This window comes from Ambystoma mexicanum, chromosome 9 (assembly GCF_040938575.1).
Source record: "Ambystoma mexicanum isolate Mex_15411 chromosome 9, UKY_AmexF1_1, whole genome shotgun sequence".
Lineage (NCBI taxonomy): Eukaryota > Metazoa > Chordata > Amphibia > Caudata > Ambystomatidae > Ambystoma > Ambystoma mexicanum.
The window spans coordinates 1073705944-1073730538 of NC_090931.1; the positions used below are offsets into that span (position 1 = coordinate 1073705944).

Consider the following 24595-nt stretch of genomic DNA (forward strand, 5'->3'; position numbering starts at 1 on the left):
ACTGGCGGGAAGCACAACCATTACTGTGCTTCAAAAACCCAGCCACTCTTACACTATGTAAACAGTGCTAACACAATTAGCCTCAGAGTTGAATTGTGCTACCCTCCATAGTCTGCCATTGCGATACACTTCAAAGTTAGCCATTGTACTGAATTGCGGAAGGAAATGGGATTCCCCTACATGTATACTAGGACAGCAGACCTAGATGTATTTTGAGGGAAATGGAATGTGTTGCGCCAAAATGCATTTTGGGGGTATGAACTGTGTTACAATAGACATTGGGAAGATTAGCAATGCATCACATTTAGATAGATTGAAGATTAGCCACTGAGAAGAACTTTGTATACCCAATGTACTAACCACCCCGCTCCTGCTCCCCTACTATACACATCTCTTCTCCTATACACGCCCATGGGCTTGTCAAACTACACACAACCAATATAACCAACACCTGCATACAATAACAATCCCAGGCACTGGACCTTATTTATTTTGCTACAGTTTATTACAAACTTTTCACAAATCCAATCCCCAATACTACCTAAAACACAATGGGCGGAAATTCATAGATCGTAAAATTCCCATCGAAAATATGAGATTAAATCATGAAACCCTGACGAAATCCTAAAATGTAAGCTGGGTGTCCAACCCAAATGAGCCAAGCCAAACCCAGCTCAAGGTAAATTATTAAAAATCGTGTAGACCTTTCGCCAGAGTAATGTTAATTATATAATACATGCTTCATGTTCCCCACTCATGAACAAGCCCAAATACCTTCTATTGAGATATTCCCACATAAACCTGCAGCGCCAGTTGCCTTAAGGTCTTTAGTGACTCATTGCGCCAGCAGGTGTTTCACCGTTTCCAGCATTCCCTCGCCACACAGAAGGCACTGACTGTTCTCTTGGTATCTGAGCTCAAACACCCACAATTTCCTTGGCGCTAACCAAGTTTTTAATTTCAGGTAGTCCCAGAGCAGCTTATTCCCAATGAGACACTTAACATATGTTGCCACTTTCTCTCTTTCCTGGATAAAATGTACGTATACACCAGAGCGTGAGAGTGAGTGGCCAAGTTGACAGTCGCTTGTTCCCGGCCAAAATCAGCCAGAGTGTTTCATATGAGATTTATAGATGTTATGTTACTTTGCATTTATATAGAGCCTTATGTACCATTGGTATGGTCTCAAGGCGCTGGTAGGTTGAACGCCCTCGGGAACCGAAGTTCAGGTCTGTAGAGAAAGTAGAGAGTCAAAGGTGCATGTGAGCACCGGATATGTGTGCAGCTGGTGTGGCATTCGTGTGATAGCTGCTTCTTAGCGGTAGGTGTGGTGGTTGGGAGATCAAGAGTATGTGTTCGTTCTGGCAGGTTTTATCCAGACAGATTCTGGCTGCGTTAAGCCCGAGGAGAACGCCTAAGCTGGAGGGTGTGTAGCCAGCAGTGTTTAGACAGGGTGATCGGGAGTATGAGGCAGATGATGGTATGGGAACAGCTATACTGAATGGTGTCATAGTATCGCTGTGTTCTAGTTGAGTGCCGGTGTAAGGAAGAGAGTAAGCGTGGAGATGTGATATGGTGGTTTACCGTAGGAGCTTGAAGGCTGATTGTGGCACCCAAAATACCACCCATTTGTCTGCGATAGCTGCTATCTTGGCAATGTGGCTGTCAGGCATCAACAGAGATCTAGATTGCAAAACATATCAATCCCTGTAGGGTGGTAATACGATTGTTAGCCAATTTCCATAGTGTTGTTATACAGCTCAATTAGACCTTTTGAATGGTGGGCATGAACTTAAATACCAAGGTTACCATTTCAATTGAGGTGCAAGAGGGAAGTCTCAATCATTTTAAGATGGAGCGCTCTAATTGGCCCACCTTCTCCAAGTTGGCTAGTGCCCAAGTAGCAGCCCCATACATAATGATGGAGTTAATATTTGTCTGATACAATTGTAGGAGGAGGGAGAAACCCCCCCCCGTACCCGGGTTAGCAAATGTGCTGACGCGTCCCAGTGTTAGAGATGTAATTGCTCTCACCTGATCTAAATGAGCATTACTTCTGACCTTACAGTCTAGGTGAATTCCCAAATATTTGTAGACAAAGACCTCTTCAATACGCACCCCCTTTTTGTGACTGTTTCCTAATTGGATTGAAGACCATAATCTGTTTTGTTAGTGTTAATTACCAAAGAATTCAAGTTGTTGAGCGAGGATTGAAGATGTTGGGAAGGAACCAGGATCCTCTCGCACCCCCCCCCCCCCCCCCAAGCGCTTTAGAGTTAGGCAAGACCTCTTTTAGGTGCTATAATGGACTAGGGGAGAGGAGGGGCACTGGGAAGGCTTTCTCATGCATATATAATCACAGACATGGGCAGGCACTGAAAAAGGCATTTCTTGTTTAAATATAAAGCACAATTAACTATTAGCTGGATAGATTTGTAATGTCAGATCCTATGCATTGTAAAGTCCTAGTGCAGTATGAGTCAAAAACTCCCCTTTCCTCCCAGGAAGAATATGGCCTGTGCTAAAAATGGACTACAGGCACTTCCGTGGTGTTCGCCACTAAGGCTAGCAGAGCACACAAACTGACTCAGCAGCTGTCTGTCCGTCAATGGTCCATGCAGGCTAAAAAAGGCATTTACCTACTCTGTGCGACAAAATTTGGCAATGGGACATTATAAATATTAAGTGTGGGGGGGATCCTACAGGGCCCAGATAACAGTAGAATGAGTGGAATATGGAGAGAATGTCTGGAAAATCTTTTTATGCATAACTTTTTCATAGGTAGCAAAATGAAGGAAAGCATGAGCTACAGTGTATTCTTGCATGAGCTAGCAAAATGAACAGCATGCTCTGACAAAACTGCTGACAAAAAAGAAAATAAGGCTTTGGAGCATCCCTATTATGGGAGGACGGCTGAAGGGGTGTGGCCTGGAGCTCATGGCGTGAGGCTGTGTTTAGACTGCGCTCCGGTGTGAATCCTGTATAGATCCTTGAAACTGAGTTAATTTTGCCTTATTTTGACAATTAACTGGCTGGTATGGCTCCCGGGCAACCTCCGCTGCCAGACTCCAGTAACTTGAGAAAGCCTGCACCGGAGGAGAAGACTGGCGGCAGGCAGAATGTGCGGCTCCATAAGTGAACACAAAATGGCGGCTTGCCCGCGTGACTGCAGTGTGTTGCAGCTACATTGAAGAGGAGCCCAGCTCTGGGACGTAGCAACCTGCCGGAGCAGCATGACCAGACTGAGGCCGTCGAGCCCGCTGGACCTCCCAAGGTTTGGGCTATAGCTGCGACTGGAACTAGCTCGAGGAGGTTCTAGGCACGACGCAATGTACTGCCTGGTGACGCCCCTGGACGGAGGGTGTTCAAATACCTGGTTGCGGTTTGGCTGAGGGCGCGGTGAGGGATCCTTTCAACCAAGCCGAGAGTCGCTGCACCTAGTGAGGGTGCAGTGTATGACCACAGGGAGCCCGGCGCTGAACCTGTATGCTGTGGAACTGAGACAGTCAGGAGAGCGGCATACACCCGCCTCCACTTGGGAGTCGGCTGCTAATACTGGCCCCACGAGACGGCCGGAGTGGCTGGAAAGAGCTGCGCTGGGTGACCGGGCTCCTCACTGCACTCCCTGGATCCGTGCAACGAGCAGACACCTGCTGGCGGAGCAAGACCGTTACTGCTCCCACAAACCAAGTGTAGAAGAGCAGGCACCCTCTGCACGGCTGGATTGCTGGCGCGAGGATGAGACCAGCATAGTTAATTCAGCTGCTTACCAGCGGCTTGGGGGTTGGGACAAGCTAAGTAGATGCTGGAACGTAAGCAAGGAACAGGTCTGGCTGGGACAGCGATCACCGACTTCACCTGCTGCACTACACAGAGCTTGATCTCCCTACCAAACACATTGCCACGGTTAACGCCTGTGTATTAGGACTACGAACCTCCAGCGAAGAGATGTTCCTAAAGGGGCCTGGTAAGTGATTACGCTGCCTTTTCTTCAGCAATAGACATTAACAGGGCTCCACACGCTACCATTGGTGAGGCCCCTCCTGCACTGTTACCATACACCAAAACATTCATCTGGCACTAGTGTGCAGCATCCTAGTTGGGACCGAACCAGTGGTGTCCAGGCATTGACTATCGCAGCAGGTGCTCTATGCACACAGGCTCGCACATCAGAGGACCTCTCAGGAACTGGGTACACAGGTCCTTGCAAACTCTGGGATGACGAGCTGGGGTCGGCAGATCCCACTTTACTAGACAAAGCCAAGCCTGCCCACTGGAGCGCTGACTGGCAAATTACGGTCCGCCCCAGAGCAGACATCAACTAGGAGGTTGACAGCCCGCTGTTCTTCGGTTACTTACACAGACTACAACTACTGTTTCGGGACGATCGCGCAAATCCTGGAACGTGGCTTATTGCTTCATCACTGTAACCACTACGGCATACAGTTGGTATTTCCCCGCGCTTGAAATTGTACGGTTGCCCACACCAGAAGGAACCAACACAACAGAAAATCCTTTCAGGGCAATACTTCAGCCCTGCCAATGGTAAAGCTTTGTCAGCTCCTCAGAGCAGTGATATGGCGACCACCAAGCATAAACAAAAAGGCACCATAACGGATTCCTTTGCAGGACATGGGAAGGCACAGGCGCCAACTGCAGCGAAGGGTGACACATTTACAGCAGACAAAGCAACACACCTAGAGCAACGAGAAGATAAGGTGTTGATGGCGATAGCTGCACTCCAGGCCTCTCTGGAACACAGAATTGACTAGGTTAAAATAGACGTACAACTCTTGTGACACAATGCGAGGTCCCTGGCGGAACGAGTCACAAAGGTAGTTACGACTATTGACTGGACAACCAGATTGAAGACCCTGGAAAACAGGAACCGCTTCCTAGAGCAGCGAGCAGAGGATGCAGAGGGCCGCTCTTGCAGGAACAAAGAAGAGGAAAGCAGAGACCCCACAACATATATTGAAAATGTGTTCCAGCAGGAAGTGGGCGCAAGCAAATTGACGCAAGGATTCAGTCGAGAGGGCACACAGACCCCTTCAAAAGAAGCCCCTGCCTGGGTCGCATCTCTGCCCGATCATAGCTAAAACATTGAATTTTAAAGATCGGGAAGTACTGCTGCAGTTTTCCAGAGATGGCAGAGTGATAGAACATGGAGGTTCAAAGGTGGCCATATATCCAGATTACACACCCCTAGTGCAACAGCAGTGGAACCGATTCATATCCGTCAAGGCCAGGCTCTGTAAGAAAGAAATAAGGAACATGTTTACGTATTCAGCGAGACTCAAAGTGATCTACGCAGGCAAATCAAGATCTGAGAGCCTGGAGGTGGTAATGTGGCTAGAGCATAATAATCTGGACACAGATGAAGACACTGTGCTTCAGGGGACGGTGACTAACGTAAGACACATTACTTGCCGTTGGTCGGCGCCTCCGACTGGCACGGAATACCCAAACATTGGAAAGACGTCTGTAACTACCCCCTCTCATTTTGAACCAACATAATAAACGAACGCTTATATATTATAATAAATGGAGTAGCTCTTACACAGGGGCTTGAAACCCAGCCCACTGCGCTCTAATGGGACCCACCCTGATCCATACGGATAGTCGACAGGCAGTCCCTGTCGTATTCCTTGGCTTGTGCTGGCCAACATTGGTTGGCATCAGAAGGCCTGAGCAGACTGTCTGCTGGGCGTAGTTGGTACCCCACGTTCCAGGGGTGGTTTAAGTATTGCATGTTTTATCCAACCAATGCGGTTGTGGTAGGTTTCTCGTTTCTCACCTCTTAAACACTCATGCAACTGTCGGTACACAGAACTTTGGTGCTCCCTAGCAAAACAAGTACGAGATAGTATGACAGAGGTTATCACGTGGAATGTGAGGCCTTGGCACATACATGCATAGGAATAGAGTCAAGTCATACCTCCAGCGTAAGAAAATATTGGTTGCCTTGTTACAAGAAACTCATTTGAGGGCCAAAAAGCAGGAGTCGGTGGTGAAGTACTGGGACAGGGCAGTATACGGGGCTCCATATTCTAAATACGCATGGGGTGTCCTTAGATGGATTAATAGCGCACTCCCATTCAGTACATAAACAGTGACTTTGACCTATGGGTCATCCTCAGAGGATACATTGAGGGTGTGGAGGTAGTCGGTCAATTCCTATTTTCCAAACCATGCCATACCAACACATGTCCAAAAGCTAACCACCTGTATAGTGCCCCACAGGGACGCTTTCTTTATATGGGGCGGAGACTTTAATTGTGTCCGTGACATTGCACGAGACAGATCCACACCACTTAAGGTCTGGAACCTCCCCAGCGGGAGCAGCTCAATACTGCTCTCAACGACCTAGCCATCACAGATGTATGGCGAGAGATTCACCCCGAATCTGACTGAATACTCCTGCTATTCCTCACTACGCTATCTGCATATAAGGTTGGACTATCTCTTTGTAGGTATTGAACACTTGCAGCATTTTACTAGTGCAGAGTATATGGGCAGAGTGATCTCGGATCACTCACCCTCTCGTTGTGGTATGGGATTGTAGGATACCACGGGCCCCTGTCCTGACATTGCGCCTACCCACAGACGCCCTGTTAGATCCAGCATTCCATGGACAACTTCGCAATGCACTGACCCATCTTGAAGATAACATTGGCAGTGTAGGAAGGTGGGAAACGATCTGGGAAACCTTGAAGGTGGTCAATAAGTGAGAAGTCATTGCTAGAGCTGGGGGAGTCTGAAGAGAATTGAAAATAGAGCTTGAAGCTCTTGAAAGTAAGGTGCAGGAATTACAAGTTAAACAACCAATGGAGCAGGCAGCAGAACAACCCCTCCGAGAGACCGGGCTCAACAATCAGACCACTTGGGAACAGTAGTCAAAGTTTGATTATGCCACTGAAATAGCGCACGCACGCAGAGGGAGACAAGTCAGGGAAACTCCTAGCATGGCTATGCCGGAAGGAGCACCACAAAATGCTGATTATGCTTTTGAGAGACTAATGTGGGGAACCCTCGAGAGCACAATCCACTATTAATGACATTCGCCACTTATTACACTACATTATATAGTCACAGTCTTCATTTCTCAGTGGAAGAATTAGCAGATGCTTTTACTGAAATCACACTTACTAGTGGTCAACGTGACCTCTTAGATCAACCCTTTACCCTACAAGACCTGGAAGAAGCGATTGCTGCATCCGCTTCTCGTAAAGTGCCAGGAAGCGACGGCCTGCCGGCCAAGTTTTATAAGTCATACAAAGGGGTATTGGCACTGACGCGCCTGAAGGTCTTTGAGGCTTTTGAGACAGGGAAACACCCCGACACAGTGAGAGAAGCATGGGTAGTACCCATTCACAAGTCTGGGAAACTGGCAGATACATGTGACTTGTACAGACCACTGGCTATGCTGAACTCTGATGTTAAGCTGCTGACAACAATGCTCGCATCCCGTCTCCAGCAGTGCCTAGCGACGCTAGCACACTCAAATCAAACTGGTTATGTACCAGGCCACAGCACCATCCTAAACTTGCACAGGCTGCAACACAATTCAACAGACAAATGGAAGTCCAGAGCAGTATGTGGTGGCCTCGCTCGACGCAGTAAAAGCTTTTGATTCTGTTAATTGGGAGTGGATAGAAGCTGCACTATAGGCCTTCGGATTTGGGGTGCATTTTCAGAGATGGCTCAAGATGCTTTACACTTCTCCCACCGCTAGAGTTAGAACGTGGCGACATATAGCAAAATTGTTGGACAATCGTAGAGGGAAACGCCAGAGGTGCCCCCTCTCCCCGATGCTCTACATACTGGCACTGGAACCTATTGCAGCGTACCTTAGGCACGGATATCTGGAGGCCGGGATATGCATAGGAAATTCCACTCACTTTCATTGTATGCAGATGACGTGTTACTTTACCTCTGCCAGCCTCAACACAATCTGCCCCTGATACTTGAAATACTAGACAACTTTACCAGACTGTCGGGGATCACATTCAATAAACATGAGTCATGCATTCTCCCTCGAGCGGGGCTGAACGACACCAGGCTAACCTCCACACTTGACTGGGGATTGTAACGGTAACACGATTGTTTCAGATGCTTGGGCATAAAGGTGGAACATACACCAGAACTAATTGTGTACCTTCTCAAATAGCACGACTTGCTTAGAAAGTCAATTTTTTCAAAGCAGCACAACAAATACTGCAAGAAAAGAGAAATATATTAGCAATTGCAGCCCCATCATAGGCTAATACCATTGTTAACTAAGACTCTGTCAATGAACAACTAGATACGCAATACATCATGTCAATAACTATGTATTAATACCAATCCTACCTCTCTTGCTTGGCAGTTGTGGCAAACTGGATATTAAAGCGAGAACCCGATTAAGCAGACATAGGTCCAGTTCCAAATAGGCATAAAACATTGCCCCACGATGCGTTAATCCAGAATTAAAAAATAACCGACAATATTGCAACAAATTGCGCGGATATCGTAACATACAAGTGACCAGCAACTAATAAGAGGATTGTGTGCAAATGCAGTTCGAGCCGATTTGGAATGCACACGCAGAATCTTAAAGCCGAGCCTGTGCATTGGCTAATGCACCGCCGCTCACGTAAAGAAAGCAGTCTCGAACAAATTACTGGCCCATCTGCCCCCGGTCTTTAAATATCCTAGCAAACTACTAATGAGAACCTTATTGAAAGCCTGTCTAAACCTGCTACCAACTCAAGAAATCCTAGCAATTCGAACAGCGTCAGATCATAAAGTATGCAGACTCTGCAAAGATCCACAATCCACCGAATCAGCCAGACACCTCTTGATGATATGTCCAGCAATTGACCAAGAAAGAAAAGCTTTCATCCACCCCATGGTTACAAACTCTTACGTCGAAGACGAGGACATTTGGTGGAATCGCCTCATCACAGGAGCCCAAACTAGATGGCTTATTGCAGCAACCAAACTCCTAAACATCGCCTTGGAAAAGGCTTCTCAACCTCAACCCCAGCCCAAACAGGCTTAGCCATTCTAGTAAGACGAACCCGATCTAGCCGCAAAGCTTTTCTTTCTTTCTCAGTTTTCAAGTTCTCTTTTTTTTAGGCCTACTAAGTGAACGTACAATCAGAACACTAAACCTCTTTTTCACTAGAATCAAAACGTCTTTGTAAAAATCTAAACAGATTAAATACAAAATAAATAAAAATAAATAAATTGTTCTTAACAAGTTCCAGGAGTCCGTCTAGACAAATGCTTAATTAGCATGTCCCAATCCAGGGACCGTGTTACAAGTTTCTTACCTGAACGGAAAATGAAATAAACTGATGGGTTTCGCCCGAGCGCTAGCTCACAAATGCGAGTAGCAGTCACTGTTCGAGTTATTGTAAAGACTGGAGCTGACTTGTTAATGTGATACTGCGACCTACACGGTCCGCCATCTTAGGTGTATATAAAGCATTTGCTGCCATTTATTAAGCAATGCACTATATTGCAGCTGACCAAGAACCTTGAATCACTGCATTTGCGGTGCTGACAAACACATGCTAAAGGTTTAGCAGACAATGTTAGGTAAATGAGTGCGTATGGTAGAATGTTAATTTTAATATTAAAAGGTTGCTAGAGACCATGATTGCCCCGCATGGCTGTCCCTACAAATTCAACTAAGGGCAGACCCAGCAAGGAGGTTGTCATTATACAGTAAACCATAATGAAACCCTGAATTGGCAGCTTAACCAGTCCCGTCCCGTTATCCATATAAGGAAGCCCCTTTGCATAATATAAATAGCAATATGATAAATTGAACAAACCAAACGTAGGTGTTGACTGGCATACTATTGTACCCACTAAATGTGGGACGAAAGATACATATGTATTGGACAAACAAACATCTTAAAATCCTAAGGGTGTTTACAGAAAGACTGCAAATTCATGATCCGAATTAAAGACCCTGTAAACAGTCCTATATTTACAAATAAGTCTTGCCTCAAGTTGTCTGAGTTTTAAGGTCAGATTGCCACCCTCTGTGGTAATGTTACTTTCATTAACCCCACAAATTTAATGTCATCTTTACAGTCCATTTGGTGACATGCTTGCCAATGACTGGCCAGTGGATATTTTGCATCCTGGTTCCGAATAGTGGATAAGTGTTCTCCAATTCTGAGCGGTCTAATGGTGCTGACAATGTACTGTAGCCCACAAACAGATAATGGCAAAAATGTTTCACGTAATGCGAGATTTCGCCTTCTCCAGGTCAATGTCATGCACCGCACATATCTGCCCCCGGCCAAGGTTGCCAAGTTTAGCAAAGATGCGACATCTGACTGCCCCAGATGTGGTCAGGCGGACGCTCATAATGCACATGTTCTGGGAATGTGAAACTGTATAAAGGTTTTTGAATAAGATCAAACTTACTTGTGAATACGCTGGGATCACCAGATACAAATTGACCCCATAGGGATGTATACCAGAACTAGTGAGCACAAACATCCAGATTTATGGACCTGGCCTGCATATTGGGTAAGAGGTGCATAGCTATGGCGTGCAAATCAAAAAAGTCGAAGTTCGAGGTGTGGTTAAGAGAACTGCAGCGCTGGAGTACTGCTGAAACAACGGCATGAGGTCAGGCAATAGATGTGCATGGTGGAAAGGTGGGCCTCTTTGAGGCATGCAAGGCATTGGTCAACTCTGCACTGTATCCCTCGGATGACAAACGCTGTCATGATCCCTGCTTCCAAGGGGTCAGGACTTGCCCCACGACCTTGGAAGCAGGCCCATGACTCTGATCCCAGGAACCAGCCAGTCCCTATAGGGACCCTCTGGACCTTGTCCTGGCGCCAGTGGCGCCAGGCTCATGATGGTGACTGGTCCCGGCACAGGAAGCGCCGGGCTCATATTAGATAAGAGTGCTTGGTGGACCTACCTGTAGCAGACCATGCTGCTTACTTACCAGCTAACTGGTCTCCTGATCCTTCTCTGCCTGGAACTACTTTTTCTATCTGGGTGGAGCAGGAGCCACTCCCTGGAAGCAGAACACAGGAACTCTTCTAGAAATCTGGAACTCTTTTCTTACCTGGGTGGGGCCGTGGAAGGAGACACCTAAGCACTACAGAAGGCTATTTAAACCACACCCGATTGGTTTCACGTGCTTCGCGTTATTCTGCATCTGCAGCAAGACGCTCACCGTGTCAGCTCCAGGAAACCTCCAGCTCCAGATCCTGTGAACACGAAATAACCTGCTGGAATCCAATCTTCAGTCTTCTGCAGCTCCTGCAAAACAAAGGCACAGGTTAGGCTAAAGTAAAGGCAGTGAATCTACTTACCTAATCCAACGGCAGCATCCAAGGCGCCTTTTTCTGCCTTTCTCTTCCGGCATCAGACATCTGCAAAGAGAGAGAACATCGGTCAGTAATATTCAACTACAAGTTCTGCTTACCTGTGTTACGCCCGTTCCAACTCAGCTCGCGCTGCATTCCGGCACCTGCAAGGCAAGATACATCGGTTAGTAACGCTTAGTTACAAGACTGCTTACCCGTCGCTTTCAATCTGTTCGCGCTGCACCTCAGCACCTGCAAAGACAAAAGAGACATTACGGAGCATTCTCCAGCGCTAGTGCAGTCTTTCTACTTACGTGCCATTAGAAGGATAATCTTCATCGTCACAGCATCTGAAAAGGGAAAGACAGACTACAGACTTAAGAAAGAGAAGAGAACAATGCAAAAGGAACTTTAATACTTACAAGGCACGCTCGTGCATTAACGGCGTCTTCGCTCTCAGCAAATCCTCTGCTATCAAGAGGCAGAGCTCGCATCCAGTGAAGCAACTGGATCCAGCGCCCCTGCACAAGACGCAGGATGGAGAGCCCGGCATTTACCTATATAAGGTAAGCGCAATATCAACCCAGTTCCACGGGGAAAGAAAGGGCGAGAGGGGCTAGGAACTTTCCGAACCTTCCAAACACTAATACCTTGGTTTACCCTTGCAGACATCTCACTCTTCAGCTTAAACTGTCGGTGGGAAGGGGGCCCAGTCCGGGAGCAAAACGAACCCTGTGTCTAACACTGAAGACAGTATCCTCACCAGATCAAGACCTGCGCCTCCGGGGGAACCAGGTGAGCGTTACAAACGCATAAACCCTGGCAGCCACTATACCTTGCTTTTTAACTTACTAAACAGACAACTAGCTGCGGTGTGGGCTCTCCCCTGCCAAGCAGACTACATAGGTTCAGTGACTTATGCATTTAACTAACCAGGGAACAGTGTTGCTGAAAAGGTGTGAACATGCAACGTATTAGCAAAACTGGTTGGTCTTATTTCCCCCTTGTTCTTCCCTTCCCGGTGTTGACACCCTACCCGTTTGTCTTGCTGTCCTTCCCTATTTCCCCCTCCCCTCTCTATTGTTCAAATCTGTTGGCCTGTCATGGCATGATGGTATCTTCATGAACCTATTCATTGTCCAATCGCTGTGTTTAACAAAAAGCCAATAAAAAAGGTTTTAAAAAAAATGGAAGGACGACGGATTGGGATGAAACCATGCCTGTATCCAGTAATGCCAATAAAGCAAGACAGGCCTATAAAAATTCCTGCCTGGCACCACTTTGGCAGGAAGGAATGGAAGTGGGACAGGAGAAGACCGTTTGGCAGCAGAGTCCTTTGCTACCATCCTCATTTTTGTAAGATTAAACTTTTTATCCTTACAAGATAGACTTTTGGGCATTTCCCTAGAGGGGTGTTTTTATTCTGGTGTGAGCATAATTAGGGACACCCTTACAAAGACCACCAGTGGTGAGGTCGAGGATGACATCATCTGCGTAACCTAGCCAATGTCAGACAGTGGAACCAAGTTTGGGCCTCGGGGTAATGGTTGATACATTGTTAAGAGCACATCCCAGATCAGACAGATGGAGGTTAAAAAGCATCGGGCTAGAATGCACACTTGTTTTAAACCCCTAAAGATCCAGGTAAATGCACGGCTATGCTGGTCCAGCATAACATTAACGCTCGTTTGGTCATGAAGGAGAATAATCCTCTTAAGGAGACCCCAGTGGGATACCCCAAGTGGTCAACTTATTCCATAGGCATGCATGGTCTACGGTATCAAATATAGCACTAAAATCCACACAGGCCACATAGCAGGATATTGCTAATCTCTCATGCCTGTTGGATTGTAGTGACAAGGGCCAAAGAGTTAGTGACACTGCGGTGAGCCTTGTATGCCTCTTGGATGACAGCAGTCCTCAATCTGGCTATTAAAGCCTTGGCCGCTTGTTGTCCAGTCTTGAGCCTCCAAATGTGACAAATAATGCGGTCTTGCGAAAGGCCTTAGTCCCGTTGAGAATTTCAGAGTTTTTCTGATGTCCAGACAGTGGAGAGCCTTTTCAGAGTCTTCCTTGTGGTTTGGAAATAAATTCGGGAGCACAATCTTTGTTAATGTGGAAAGAGGAGACCACCTTTGGTAGAAACCTGGGCTGTGTGCGGAGCACAACCTTGTCCCGATTAAACAGTGTAGGGCTCAGAGGCCACCACAAACTGAATCTCACGAACTCTGCGAGATGAAGTAAGACCCACTAGTAGCACTGTTTTGAGCGATACCAATTTGATGTCCACTGTGACCATGGGCTCGAATGATGTGTGCAAGTGTGCTAAGCAAAATATTAAGATCCCAGACTTGGTGCGGGAGTCTGACAAGAGGGTAAAGCCTGGTCAACCCCGCTAGATGCCTCTTCGCCACTGGATTAGCAGAGGCAAACGTAAAACCTGTCTGGGCTCCTGTATGCGCCAATGGCCGCTAGGAATGTTCCGCAGGTGTCAACCTGGACCCCTGATCTGGCTAAATATGCCGAGAAAGACAACACGTGGTCCAGAGTGCAGGATAGTGGCTCCACGGTTTTCCTTTGGGCCGAAGCAGAACCTGGTCCATTTGCTTGTACTGCTTTCGAGTAGCCTGACTCCTGGCTCCCTGGATGATTTCTAGGTTGTCTAGGGACAGCTGGAGATGTTGCAGTCTCACCTGCTCAGGTACCAAGCTTCTAAGGCTAGCCTCTGCGGGCAAGGGTGAATCACCCCTCCCACCTCAGCTGCATCAGGAGCGGGCCCTTCCCGAACAGGACTGGGACTTCGGGCAGCTGTCAGCCCAACCAGAGGTCCGGGAACCGAGGCCTGGCCTGCCACTGCAGCGCTATGAGGATGAGACGCAGCCTCCGGAATTGTCTGATCTTGCAAACAACCTTGTGGATGAGCGGGGTAGGAGGAAAAGTGTACACCCACAACTCATCCCAGAGGATCTGGAGTACATCCCGAAGGTAGATGAGAACCTCCGGTGCCACCCCCCTCCCCCTCCTCTGACTAACATGTCATCGAGGTAAGGATACACATGGAGGCCTGCTGACCTGAGCAGGGCTGCCACCGTGTTCAGTCTTGTAAATACCCTCGGTGCCTAGTTCAGGTTGAACGGCATCACCTTGTATTGGTAGTGCAACCCCAGAACCTGAGGAAGGATTGATGAGACTGCACTATGGGGACATGCAAATATGCATCTTTTAGATCCAGAGAGCACGGCCAGTCGCCCTCCACACAGCATGTCCTCTATAAGCACTGGCCTCACCATTTTCATCTTCTGCAGAGGTAGGCATAGATTCAGGAAGTCAAGATCTAGGACCACTCGCAGACACCTGGTTCTTCATTTGAATGGCAGAGATTGAGTAAAAGCCCTGCCCCTGCTGAGGGAGAGTAACCTCCACTGCCTCTCTCTCCAGCCGGGAAACAAATCACCACCAAGAGTGAAGGAGTCCCGATCTGTGGGGGGGGGGGGGAGAACAGGGAGGAAAGTTGAAAGCCAAGAGACCACCAAATTCACTCATGAGTCCGTGAAGGCCAGGCTCGACTATGCAGGGCCAGCCTGTCCCGACTGGGGTGCTGTGGACCTGAGACGAGCTGTCATTGCTTTTTGGGGTCGGATCAGATGACAGAGGGAGACTGAAAAACACCTTTGTGCAAACACTTCTGGTGTTTTTGCCTGTGTTGGCTGGGTGACCTGTCCAGTTGCCCGGACCGGCAGACCTGGAAACCGCCGAAGGATCGGCCTCTGGTCGAAAGTGGCCTTGCGGGAAGGTTTTGGCCACTGGCTTGGTGTGAATGGCCAGGGACATGGCCGTCTGGGAGCGGTTCTTTCCATCTGGTTCCTCATCCGTGGAGGATTGGAACAAGTCCCTGCCCTCGAAGGGTAGGTCTAGGATCTTGACCTGAACATGATTTAATCTGGTTGCCTTAAGCCATGCCATCCTTCCCATGTCAGTCTCCACACAGATAGCCCTGCTCGCAGTATGTGCGCCACCGTGGACTCCATGATATCCTGTGCCACGTGTTTCTCTTCTGCAAGTCCTGCTTTGAAAGAGGCTCGTTTGTTAGCTGGAATATCCGGAAAGAAGTCTGCCATCTCTCTCCACTACCAGGATGGCCTCAGCATTGGCCAAAGGAAGTCCCGCATTCGGGTAGACCGTCCCGTAGGGCTAAAGTGTTTTCTCTTCCTTGCCCAGCAAAGTTGAAGTCGCTGTGCCTGTGGTGAAGGGCTGGGCTTGGCATTCATAGATGCCACCGCCATTACTGCAGACAGGGGCAGTGGATGCACTGACAAGAGCTGAGTGTCTCCCTACGGTTGCCTGAACTTTGCGTCCGGGGGCCGAGGAATACCCAGGTAATCAGCTAACCCGGCAATCCTTTCATGGAATGCCCTTGCTGAAGGTGTATTCTGCTCCTCCTCATCGGTGTCTTGTTGGTCACCTGTGTTAGAAGGGGACCCCCGGGTCCGCAGGTGTTACTTCTGCCACTGAAGAAGGCCCAGGCGCTGGAGCTGGGTATGTAGGTGCCGCTACCGGAATTACTGTAAGCATGGGCAACGGTGGAGGTAAAGGCTGTGCAGGCACCGGCTGGGGCAGTGGTGTGGGAGGCAGCATCTCCTGGATTATGCCCTTAAGGACATTCCCCATCTGTGGAGACCACATGAGGGTCAGAAAAACGATCCTTGCAAGCAGGCTGAATGCGATTCTGCACCGGTACTGGCTGTGGTGTAGTAAAGGCCTACTGTCAGCTCCCTCCTTGCAAGTAGATGCCCTCATGGTATCGTGGTTGACCAGTGAAATTCAAGTATAACGTGGTCCACGTGACCGCAGTCATAGGACCCCAATCTGCCCTAGCCACAGGTGCGCGCCTTTGCGGTTCACCAGGTTGGCAGGCTTCTGTCCTGGGCACCATCTTGTCTGTGTGCGCTGCCATTTTGTCCGTGCCTTCCGCACATGCCACTGGACGTCGGCCTAAGCTCGGCCTGCATGCCTGGACGCATCAGCTCAGCCCCACCCTGGACATCAGCCATGTGGTGGTTAGTGTTGCCTGTGCTGCATGTAGGCAACCCCCCTCCCCCCAGAGCGTGTGCCCAGCACCAGAGCCACTAGGTCCATCAGCGGTGGAACTGGTAGGGCCATTAGACCCCTCAGCCGTTAAGCCGGTAACTACAAGAGTGTGTGTCCTTGCTGCTGGTGTGAGGGTCTGACCCCTCCCATCAGTAGGCTTCCCCGGGATGGAGCCGCTCCTGCTAGGTGCTTTTGAGAAGAGTACGCTTGCCTTCTTCGTCTTCCTGCGTACGTATTCCTTAATGCTCTACGGCAGAGTCCTGGAGAACAAATCTCTCCACCGCGCCAGTCTGAGGGATTGGGGTGTGAGCGTTGCACGCTGAGCAGCCTTCCCATCTGTGGTCTTCACCAAGGCACCGTAGGCAAAGCTTGTGCCGATCCGATGTGGAAAAGTAATCATCACACAACAGGCACCTGCTGAAGTCATCTGCGGTTGACATGCGCCAGGGACAGGCTAGGGCACCGGTGGACGGGGTTCCCAAATACCTGAAAATTACCAAACAAAAGATTAGGGAAAGCGCATGAAATTACAAGGCTTGAGGCCTCACCAAGGAGCGCTGGTGAAAGCGGTCCGATCCAGTCGACGCGGAAAAGAGGACTGCGGTGTGGTGCAGGTGGGCGGGGTTCAGGGAGTGCATGTTCCCAGGGCTGCGCCCATACGCGCATATTCATTTAAAGGAAAGTGTTATTTTTCTGTTGAAAAAGGGTACCATTCCCTTCCATAGAGCAGGACGCCCATACAGGATGGAGGAAAGGGGATAGGATGTAGGAGTATGTCCATCTTGTTATAGTCCACAAGTAGATCATCCTGCTTGCAGCGATTTTGTGGTCCCAACAAAATCCAGAAACATAATTTTCAAACTTGCCTCAAAATGTCCAAAGTCCCACAAACAAAACAAAAAAAATATTTAGCTTTTTACCAAATGCTCATTTTGATTTATGTGAATTATAAAACAATGACAATTTTGTATTTCAACAGCTCCAGTGCCCCCAAGATATTCACATCATTCACCTAGTTGACTCCTTCTGTAAGGGTAGCTTATATACCGACATTTTCATTAAGCAAACCTGCTGCAAAATTTACATTTGTGGGCCACAATACCATCTTACTAATTGCACAAAATGTGGAACTAAATCCCAGCATATCCTGGGGAGGGGGTAGTCTGTACAAGTACTGCAGCGTAGATATAGAAACCTTTGTCACTCCCAACTTGGGAACTATCCATAGTAGGGTAATAAAAAGATTACCAATCGCCGCCATTAGATGCTTCATTCCCCAACTAAGCGATCAAACAGATATAGCACCCAAGACTAGTCACACTTACTAGTAGCAAAATGCTCATGCGATTGGTGTGCGCTCTAGAAATTTAAAATCGCATATAGCAATACATACTGTATGTCGCTCATGCTTCCACAACTACTGGTTAGTGTAGACCAACATTTTGGTGAGCAGCAAACAATGGAATAAAACTGACCGGTTCCCGAGTTACCCTGGGGGAGTTTCATAAATACCACTCATGTTTGACCATATCCTAGACTGGGTGCACCCAAAAGATGCCCCCAGTCTACATCTACTTGAATTCAAATATGCTGCCTGCTGTTCTACCCAGCAATGAAATACAACTCCCCACCCTCTAAAACTATACCATGGCAAGATCTAGTTACCTGCTGCGACAAACCACTTTCCTGAAAGACATTGTGAAGCTTAACTGAAAATGCTATTTCTCCTCTGAGAGCAAAAATGTGCACAAGAAATTTTGAATTAATTTCTCAAGATGATGCTAGACCCTAAAATGCAATATAGATGCAAGGAGAGTTGTTACCTGAAATTGTATTAATAGTTTTGAGACCAGCACACAGATTTTTTTTGCACAATGCGATTGTAATTACTTTGAAAGATGCTTAGGTTGTTTGAAACAACTCAGACTGGTTAAATATCCATCATCCTTTCTTTTCTTCTCCTGTGCCACATTTAAAGGTGGCACAGGTGGAATTAAAAGCTCCATCACAGAGTTTCCCATTTAGGTTTTACCTTCTAACTGGAGTGAACTCCAGACTATTCAAGTAGATAATGAACTTGCACAGGGACAGGGCAGACCATATAGAAGGCTAAAAATAGTCTGGAAAATAATGGCATTAAGCAGAAGGGTATAGAGGCAATTCCAGGCAAAATTGCATAGAACACTAGACTATTGATAGTATGCGATTCCACATCATAGATCTCTGCAGTCACCTGGACTATTAAAGGCGGCCATACATTTGACGTTTAATAATGGTACATCTCCAGACCCATCAGAAAAAGATTTCTTAAAGTTGAACAATAAGGAAAGCGTTTTAAGGTTACTATAGTAGGTGTTAATGTACACCATTCCCCAAAAATGAAACCCTACCTGATCCAGTGCGATAGATTGCCGATTGAGGGCCATGGCGCAGTTCCACTGCTCCATAGTTCGGACTGCGGTAAACAGGACTATAGTACGGACGCCCTTCATAGATAGGTGTGATGTGCAAGTCGGGTGATGCAGATGACCGTAGTTCTTGCCCAAGTTGGCTGTGCTGGCTAGCATAGGAACTTCTCAAGCCTGAAAACAAACAACATACAGCAGGGTGAACAAGTGTTAGGACTTCGTTGCCACCATTCTGAAAGCAGTTATTCAGATACTGTATGAGCTAAACACATTCAACATCATTGCAGATGCAGTTTGTGTAGAACTATAGGCAATGCAGAAGGATCCACTGTACACTGCATCCTCAAGCATGCCAATCCTATCTTGTAAAATGAAGGCACCCGTCACAGCTGAAGATCTAAGCCTTTCTTATAACCAACAACCACTTAAAGACTGAATTAACAACAATGAATTATATATAAATAATACAACCATCTCTTTTCCAGAAGCAAATTGAGAATATGGCCGAGATGCAGAGGCAAAGTAGTTTGGTTTTCGATGTTTTTCTACTTTGTACCATTAAGTGTTTTCTATAAAAACACAATGAAAATAGTGATAACGGAAACTTAACCTAGGGTGACTGCAGATCACTGTCGCACTGCCTTTTCAGCCCCATGCTTTCATTTGCGGAGCTAATGCATTCTGGGAACCCCAGTCGGAATGTCCGTCAATTAAAAAAATGAAATAGATTTTAGCATCCGGCACTAGCGATTTGTAGATTCTCTTTAAAAATCGAATGCTTACAAACGGAAAAATCAGTGTCCCAATGGCATGGGCACTCTAAAGTAACAAGGACAGGTCTGGTCAACTCAAAGTCATGCATTTGATTAAAGGAAACAACCAAGTCTTTCAGTCAGAACACTGAAGTAATTGTCCAGAGTAATATGCTGCACATTCTGGAAGGGCAGAGAATAGAAAAGGGGCAATTCATAATCCCCACAAACTGTGCCAAATGGCCAGCTTGACTACCAATTCAACATTCAAATTCAGCATTCAGAGGTTGTTGGACTAGAATACAATCCTAGGCCAACACAGAAGGCATTCAGAGTTGTGCCTGAACCCTTCTGTGTCATGGGTTGATCACCTAGAAAACTGCTGAAGTGGTAGGTGAGCAGTCTAGAAACACAAGGATGAGGGGAGCTCAATCTGCACCTAAACTGAAGGGACAATGAATAATCGTATTGGACTGAAGATCCCCACATGCCGCACTGTGGTTGATTTCCTTTGAAGTGTTGTGGATATACAACACTCTTGAAGCTATGGCCTTTGAAGATGCTTAAACAGAACAAAGCCTTTAACAAAAATCTCCAACACTTTGGAAAGAGGCTGATCACTCGCCTCTGAATGGTGTGTAATTAAGTCGCTGGCAGTTAATACCTCATAGAAGGCTAAGTGCAAGGTCGAACTCAAACATGCATATCATTTAAATGGATATTGAAGCAATAGTAAGTGAAAATAGCTTGGTCATTGAATCACTGATTAAAGAACAGTTCCAAAATAATTACAAAAACAAAACCGCTGAACTGGCAATGTTTATTAGGATCAAGGGTGTGCAGGTGAAAGTTGTGACGACAAACAGGACAGAATGGGTCTCGCTATTGGATGGCTTGCTTTATCCAACAGACGAGAGGCCCCCTCGAAGAACTAGCATTTGTTTTGCATGATACAGCGGAGTGGCTGCAGCATGGAGATGGAAGACTAACGGAGGAGCCGGTACATATAACGTGAGAGAACTATATGTACAAAAAGCAGTCTGCAGCTGTTGGCAGGGAGATGTGCTGCCTTTGGGGTTGTGGGTGGGTTACTGGGGTAGTTGGGTATGCAGAGGTAATTATTTTGATGGATATGCCTTGATTATTGCAATGTGAAGTCGAAAATAACAGAATAAAAAGAATTGTCATGTTCTATGCCATAAATTGCACTTACGAGAACTTTCAATCTGTTTACTGTATTTTAATGTGAATATTTAACTTTCCAATCAAAATTAGCTTTAAAATAATAGTTGCTTAATGTTATTAATACCGTCTCAAAATATGGCTAGAAAAAATGCATGTCCTTTCTCCTTCAGAAAATCGCACCTGCATTGTGATTGGATATCTAAATACAGCTCACACCAAGAAGCACATTTTTGAATTTCACATTCTCCCGAAAACAAATATTTGAATTGCCCCTCCCCCCCTCAACAGTGAGGAAGATTTACAGAAGATTTAGCGGCTCGCTGACGCAACCGCTTGTCTGTGCAGTGATCTTTTTAAACCAGATCAGAATGAGACTGCACTTCTTCAGACTAATCAGAGGTGCCCATCCAATAATATCAAAACAATTGATACTTCATGCAGCCCTCACTTTCCTCATCCTCCATTCCCCCTCCTATCTGCCTCCTATCTCAGAGGGATGTTCATCCAAGGCCAGTCATATTGCAAAAGCATTATTTTTAATACTTGAATCCAAATACTCAGCCGATGTCCCCGCAAGGTAAGGCCGTGCCTACTAGACCTTTAAATCTTTTGCCAGATTTCTGGGGCTTATCTTTACTACAGCGCTTTGTGTGCGGTGCAATCCTCCTTCCCTCTCCCGCTTCCAGACCAGGTTCCCTCCTCCATCCCCAACCCCCCAGCCTGATTAACTAACCCAACCGATACATGTATGCGAGGCTCTAGGCCCAGCAAGGCCACAGATCCGGCACTCTCAACGACACCCCCCCCACAGTTTCGGGAGAGTACAAGGTATTAAGAATATTCTGGGTGACTTGCCGTCCTTCCGCAACTATGGCTAAAAGGCAGGTGCGAGCGGGCCTGGGACTTCGTGGAGGCCCTCTTGGATGAGACCCCACTGAAAGTCACTGTAGCTCGCTAGGACCGTGGTATTATTGGCTATTCTGATGGAGAAGGCAGCAGAAGTGGTAACACTTGCCAAGGGCGTACAGTTCCTTGCAGTTCTTGTAAAGAGGTGATTCCGACGAGGACAGTGGTACCCAAGGCACTCTTATGTGTAGTAGTAACAACTAGGGAGTCCGGGATGGCATGGCCCCTGATGTACAGCGGCCCGAACATTTTCTCCAAACGAGGATTAACCACACGTGTGAGTAATGAAGGGGTCAGACGCTTTTTGATAAGAGTTCAACAGAGCAATGGCTTGGCTGACCAAGGTCTTTTTCTTAAGGATATTTTCCACAAAATCTGAATCAGGGACAGCTTCTTGTGTGGTGATTTGAAAATGGTCAGCAGCCTTCTTTAGAAGGTTATTGAACATCATCTGGCCATCAATAGGAAAGTCTCTGGTCTGAAGAGTAAAAGGAGCATCCAGAAAAATGATTACTGGTCAGAGTCACAAGAGGGGAGTGGTAGGCCACACGCCCTGGTCATCTACACAGATCCAATCAGGGTCCTGCTAAGTAGGATCTTGGTTGTCTTGACCACAGTCCTGGGCATAAAAAATGTCTCGACTAGGGTCACCTGATCATCTAGAAACACATCCATCTGGGTTTTCTGATGGGATTCACCCAGGGATGAGAAATGAGCACCTGGGGAGTGGAGCCTCGGATGTAGGGACAGCACAGGGGTCAACATCCCTATGTCTTTTCAAATCATCGTCGAAGTGGCTTGAGAAATTAATGAACTCCGCCATTTCATGCATAGAAGCCTCAAAGTGTCCCTGGTTCATTCAGAGTAGTCTGAAGGATCAGGAGGGGGAAGGGGCCGTGCAGGAGGGACTTGTCTGGTGCAAGGCTTCATAAAGAGTAGAGGCTGATGAATAGTCCTGACTAAGAAGGGCTTTCTTGGGGTCTGAAACCTGCAAAATAGCTTTTCGAGTGTTTCCGATGAGCAGTGCCGTCTGGGTACAGCATCATAAATTTAGTGGGCGCACCCGCTACAGAAGAGGATTTACCACCAAGCCTAGGCCATGAGGGGGCCTGCTGGTGTAGAAGCCTTCGACGAATAATCTGAGAGAAGGCTAGGGGTTGTGTGCTTTGAAGCAGGTGGTGCATGTGTGTCTGTCAGCAGGATGTGGCTTCCCCATGGCACTGCCAGTGGCATGCTTCTTGGGGCTGGTGACGGACACAAGGGAGCACCAGGGCTCCACGGTAAGGTTGGCTGGCTCCAAATCAAAGCCGTAGCTGCCGACAGACTCCTCGCCTGAGGCGACAATGCCAGCTGGATAAGGACTCTGGGCCTGCATAGTGAAGGCCGCCTACCGTTTCGTACGGCTGTCTTTCAGGGTATTGGGCCAAAAAGAGCTTACAGGACTTAGTTAAACTCGTCGTGGTTACGAGGGAGACACTGATTGCATCGGGGATGGGTGTCTTAACAGTGGGGAATTTGACGTTGCAAGACAGGCAAAATGTATAAGGCGTCCTCTCCATAGCAGAGGGAAACCGCAGCCAAACGAAAGGCAAAGCGAAAGAAGGGGTGAAGAGAAGACAATACGAACAGGGCCCCACTCTACCTACTGAAAAGGCTGGCCCAGGGGGCCAAGGCCATGTGTAAAACAGTCACTGGATGGATCGTCAGCAGACAAGGTCAGGCGTCAAACAGCCGTTGAGTAGTCAAAGGCAAACAAACTGCTGAAGAAATAGGAAACCACAATATACAACTCTTACGCGCTCCGCATTATGTGTGTATGACTAGATAGGCGAAAAAAACCATCTGTGGGACAACACGGGAAGGATTTTGGGTACACTAAACATGCCCCTGTCGACGTCCCTTTTCTATCTTTGAAAAAAAATGCAATACCTTCCGATTTCCACTAGATGTCAGACTATTTGCAGAGCATGTGATCTAAGCAGATTCACAATCATCAAAAAAGAGGAATGCATCTAATGTTCTCCAAGTTAAAAGGAAATGCAGATCAATGTTGCTCAAGGGCCAAGGGGTGCATCACCAGGCACATTTTGATAAAAAATGCGTAATTAAAAAAGGAACAATTTGAAAGGTTCCAATCGCATGCTTACATTTAAATTCAATCTGTTAAAACCTTCGTATTCATCCTCTTTTTGCAAGTAATTGTCAATTTACTTTTTCTCATCGAGAAATTGATCAGATCTTGACCTCTGCATGATTGATTACTGAATTAGAGCTATACGGATTTACCTAAAGAAAGTACCGAAAGACAAGTTGCTTTAGAAAAAAGCGACCAGTTTAATGTGACTTTTTGGTCTAGGGTCTGTATGGGAGGAAGGCGCTGTTTTGAGCCCCCTGCATTCTAGACGAAGCATAGGTTATGCTCATTCAATTGTTGGCAGTACACCCTTGGCCGAACCCCGATGTCGGGTGGGAGGTAGGTATTGAATGACACCCAACCAATGTGTTTCGGAGGACCACAGGGACTCCATCTTGTATTTACAACAACTCCATCTTTTGCTAGGCCTCACATGAACCTCTGAGGCAAGCCTGCATCTCTCCCATGTGCAGCGCCGCACACAGCCACTACTGACAGCCCCCACCACCTCCCCACTGTGCTGTTCTCACAGAAGCCTGGGCGCGAATTGTTGCACGCTGACACTCTCTCTCCTCTTCCTTCGAGATCATTGCCCTGTGTGAGACCAGGCCAGAGCCCAGCCCTCGGAAACCATTTGTCTCCACATAACTGCCTATGCTCAAACAGCCCCCACCATTAAGAGTTACTGTCTAAATGAACCTCGAGCCCCTCACCTCTGTGATGCAGCAGTGGTGGGACCCCTGACCATGAGCCTCCTTTAATTGCCCTCCTGAATAACTAATCCAGAGCAGA

General features: G+C 47.3%; 1 protein-coding gene across 13 annotated transcripts in view; it reads right to left on the reverse strand.

Moving 5' to 3' along the window:
• PKP4 (plakophilin 4) overlaps window positions 1-24595 on the reverse strand; it is a 1672883-nt gene that overhangs the window by 851822 nt on the left and 796466 nt on the right. For 11 of the 13 annotated variants that reach the window (XM_069616385.1, XM_069616390.1, XM_069616389.1 and 8 more), the window contains one exon: window positions 18809-19000. The exons of the other annotated variants lie outside the window; for them this stretch is intronic. In XM_069616385.1, coding sequence (XP_069472486.1) covers window positions 18809-19000 — 192 coding nt within the window. The remainder of the gene's footprint in view (window positions 1-18808; window positions 19001-24595) is intronic. 13 annotated transcript variants of the gene reach the window in all.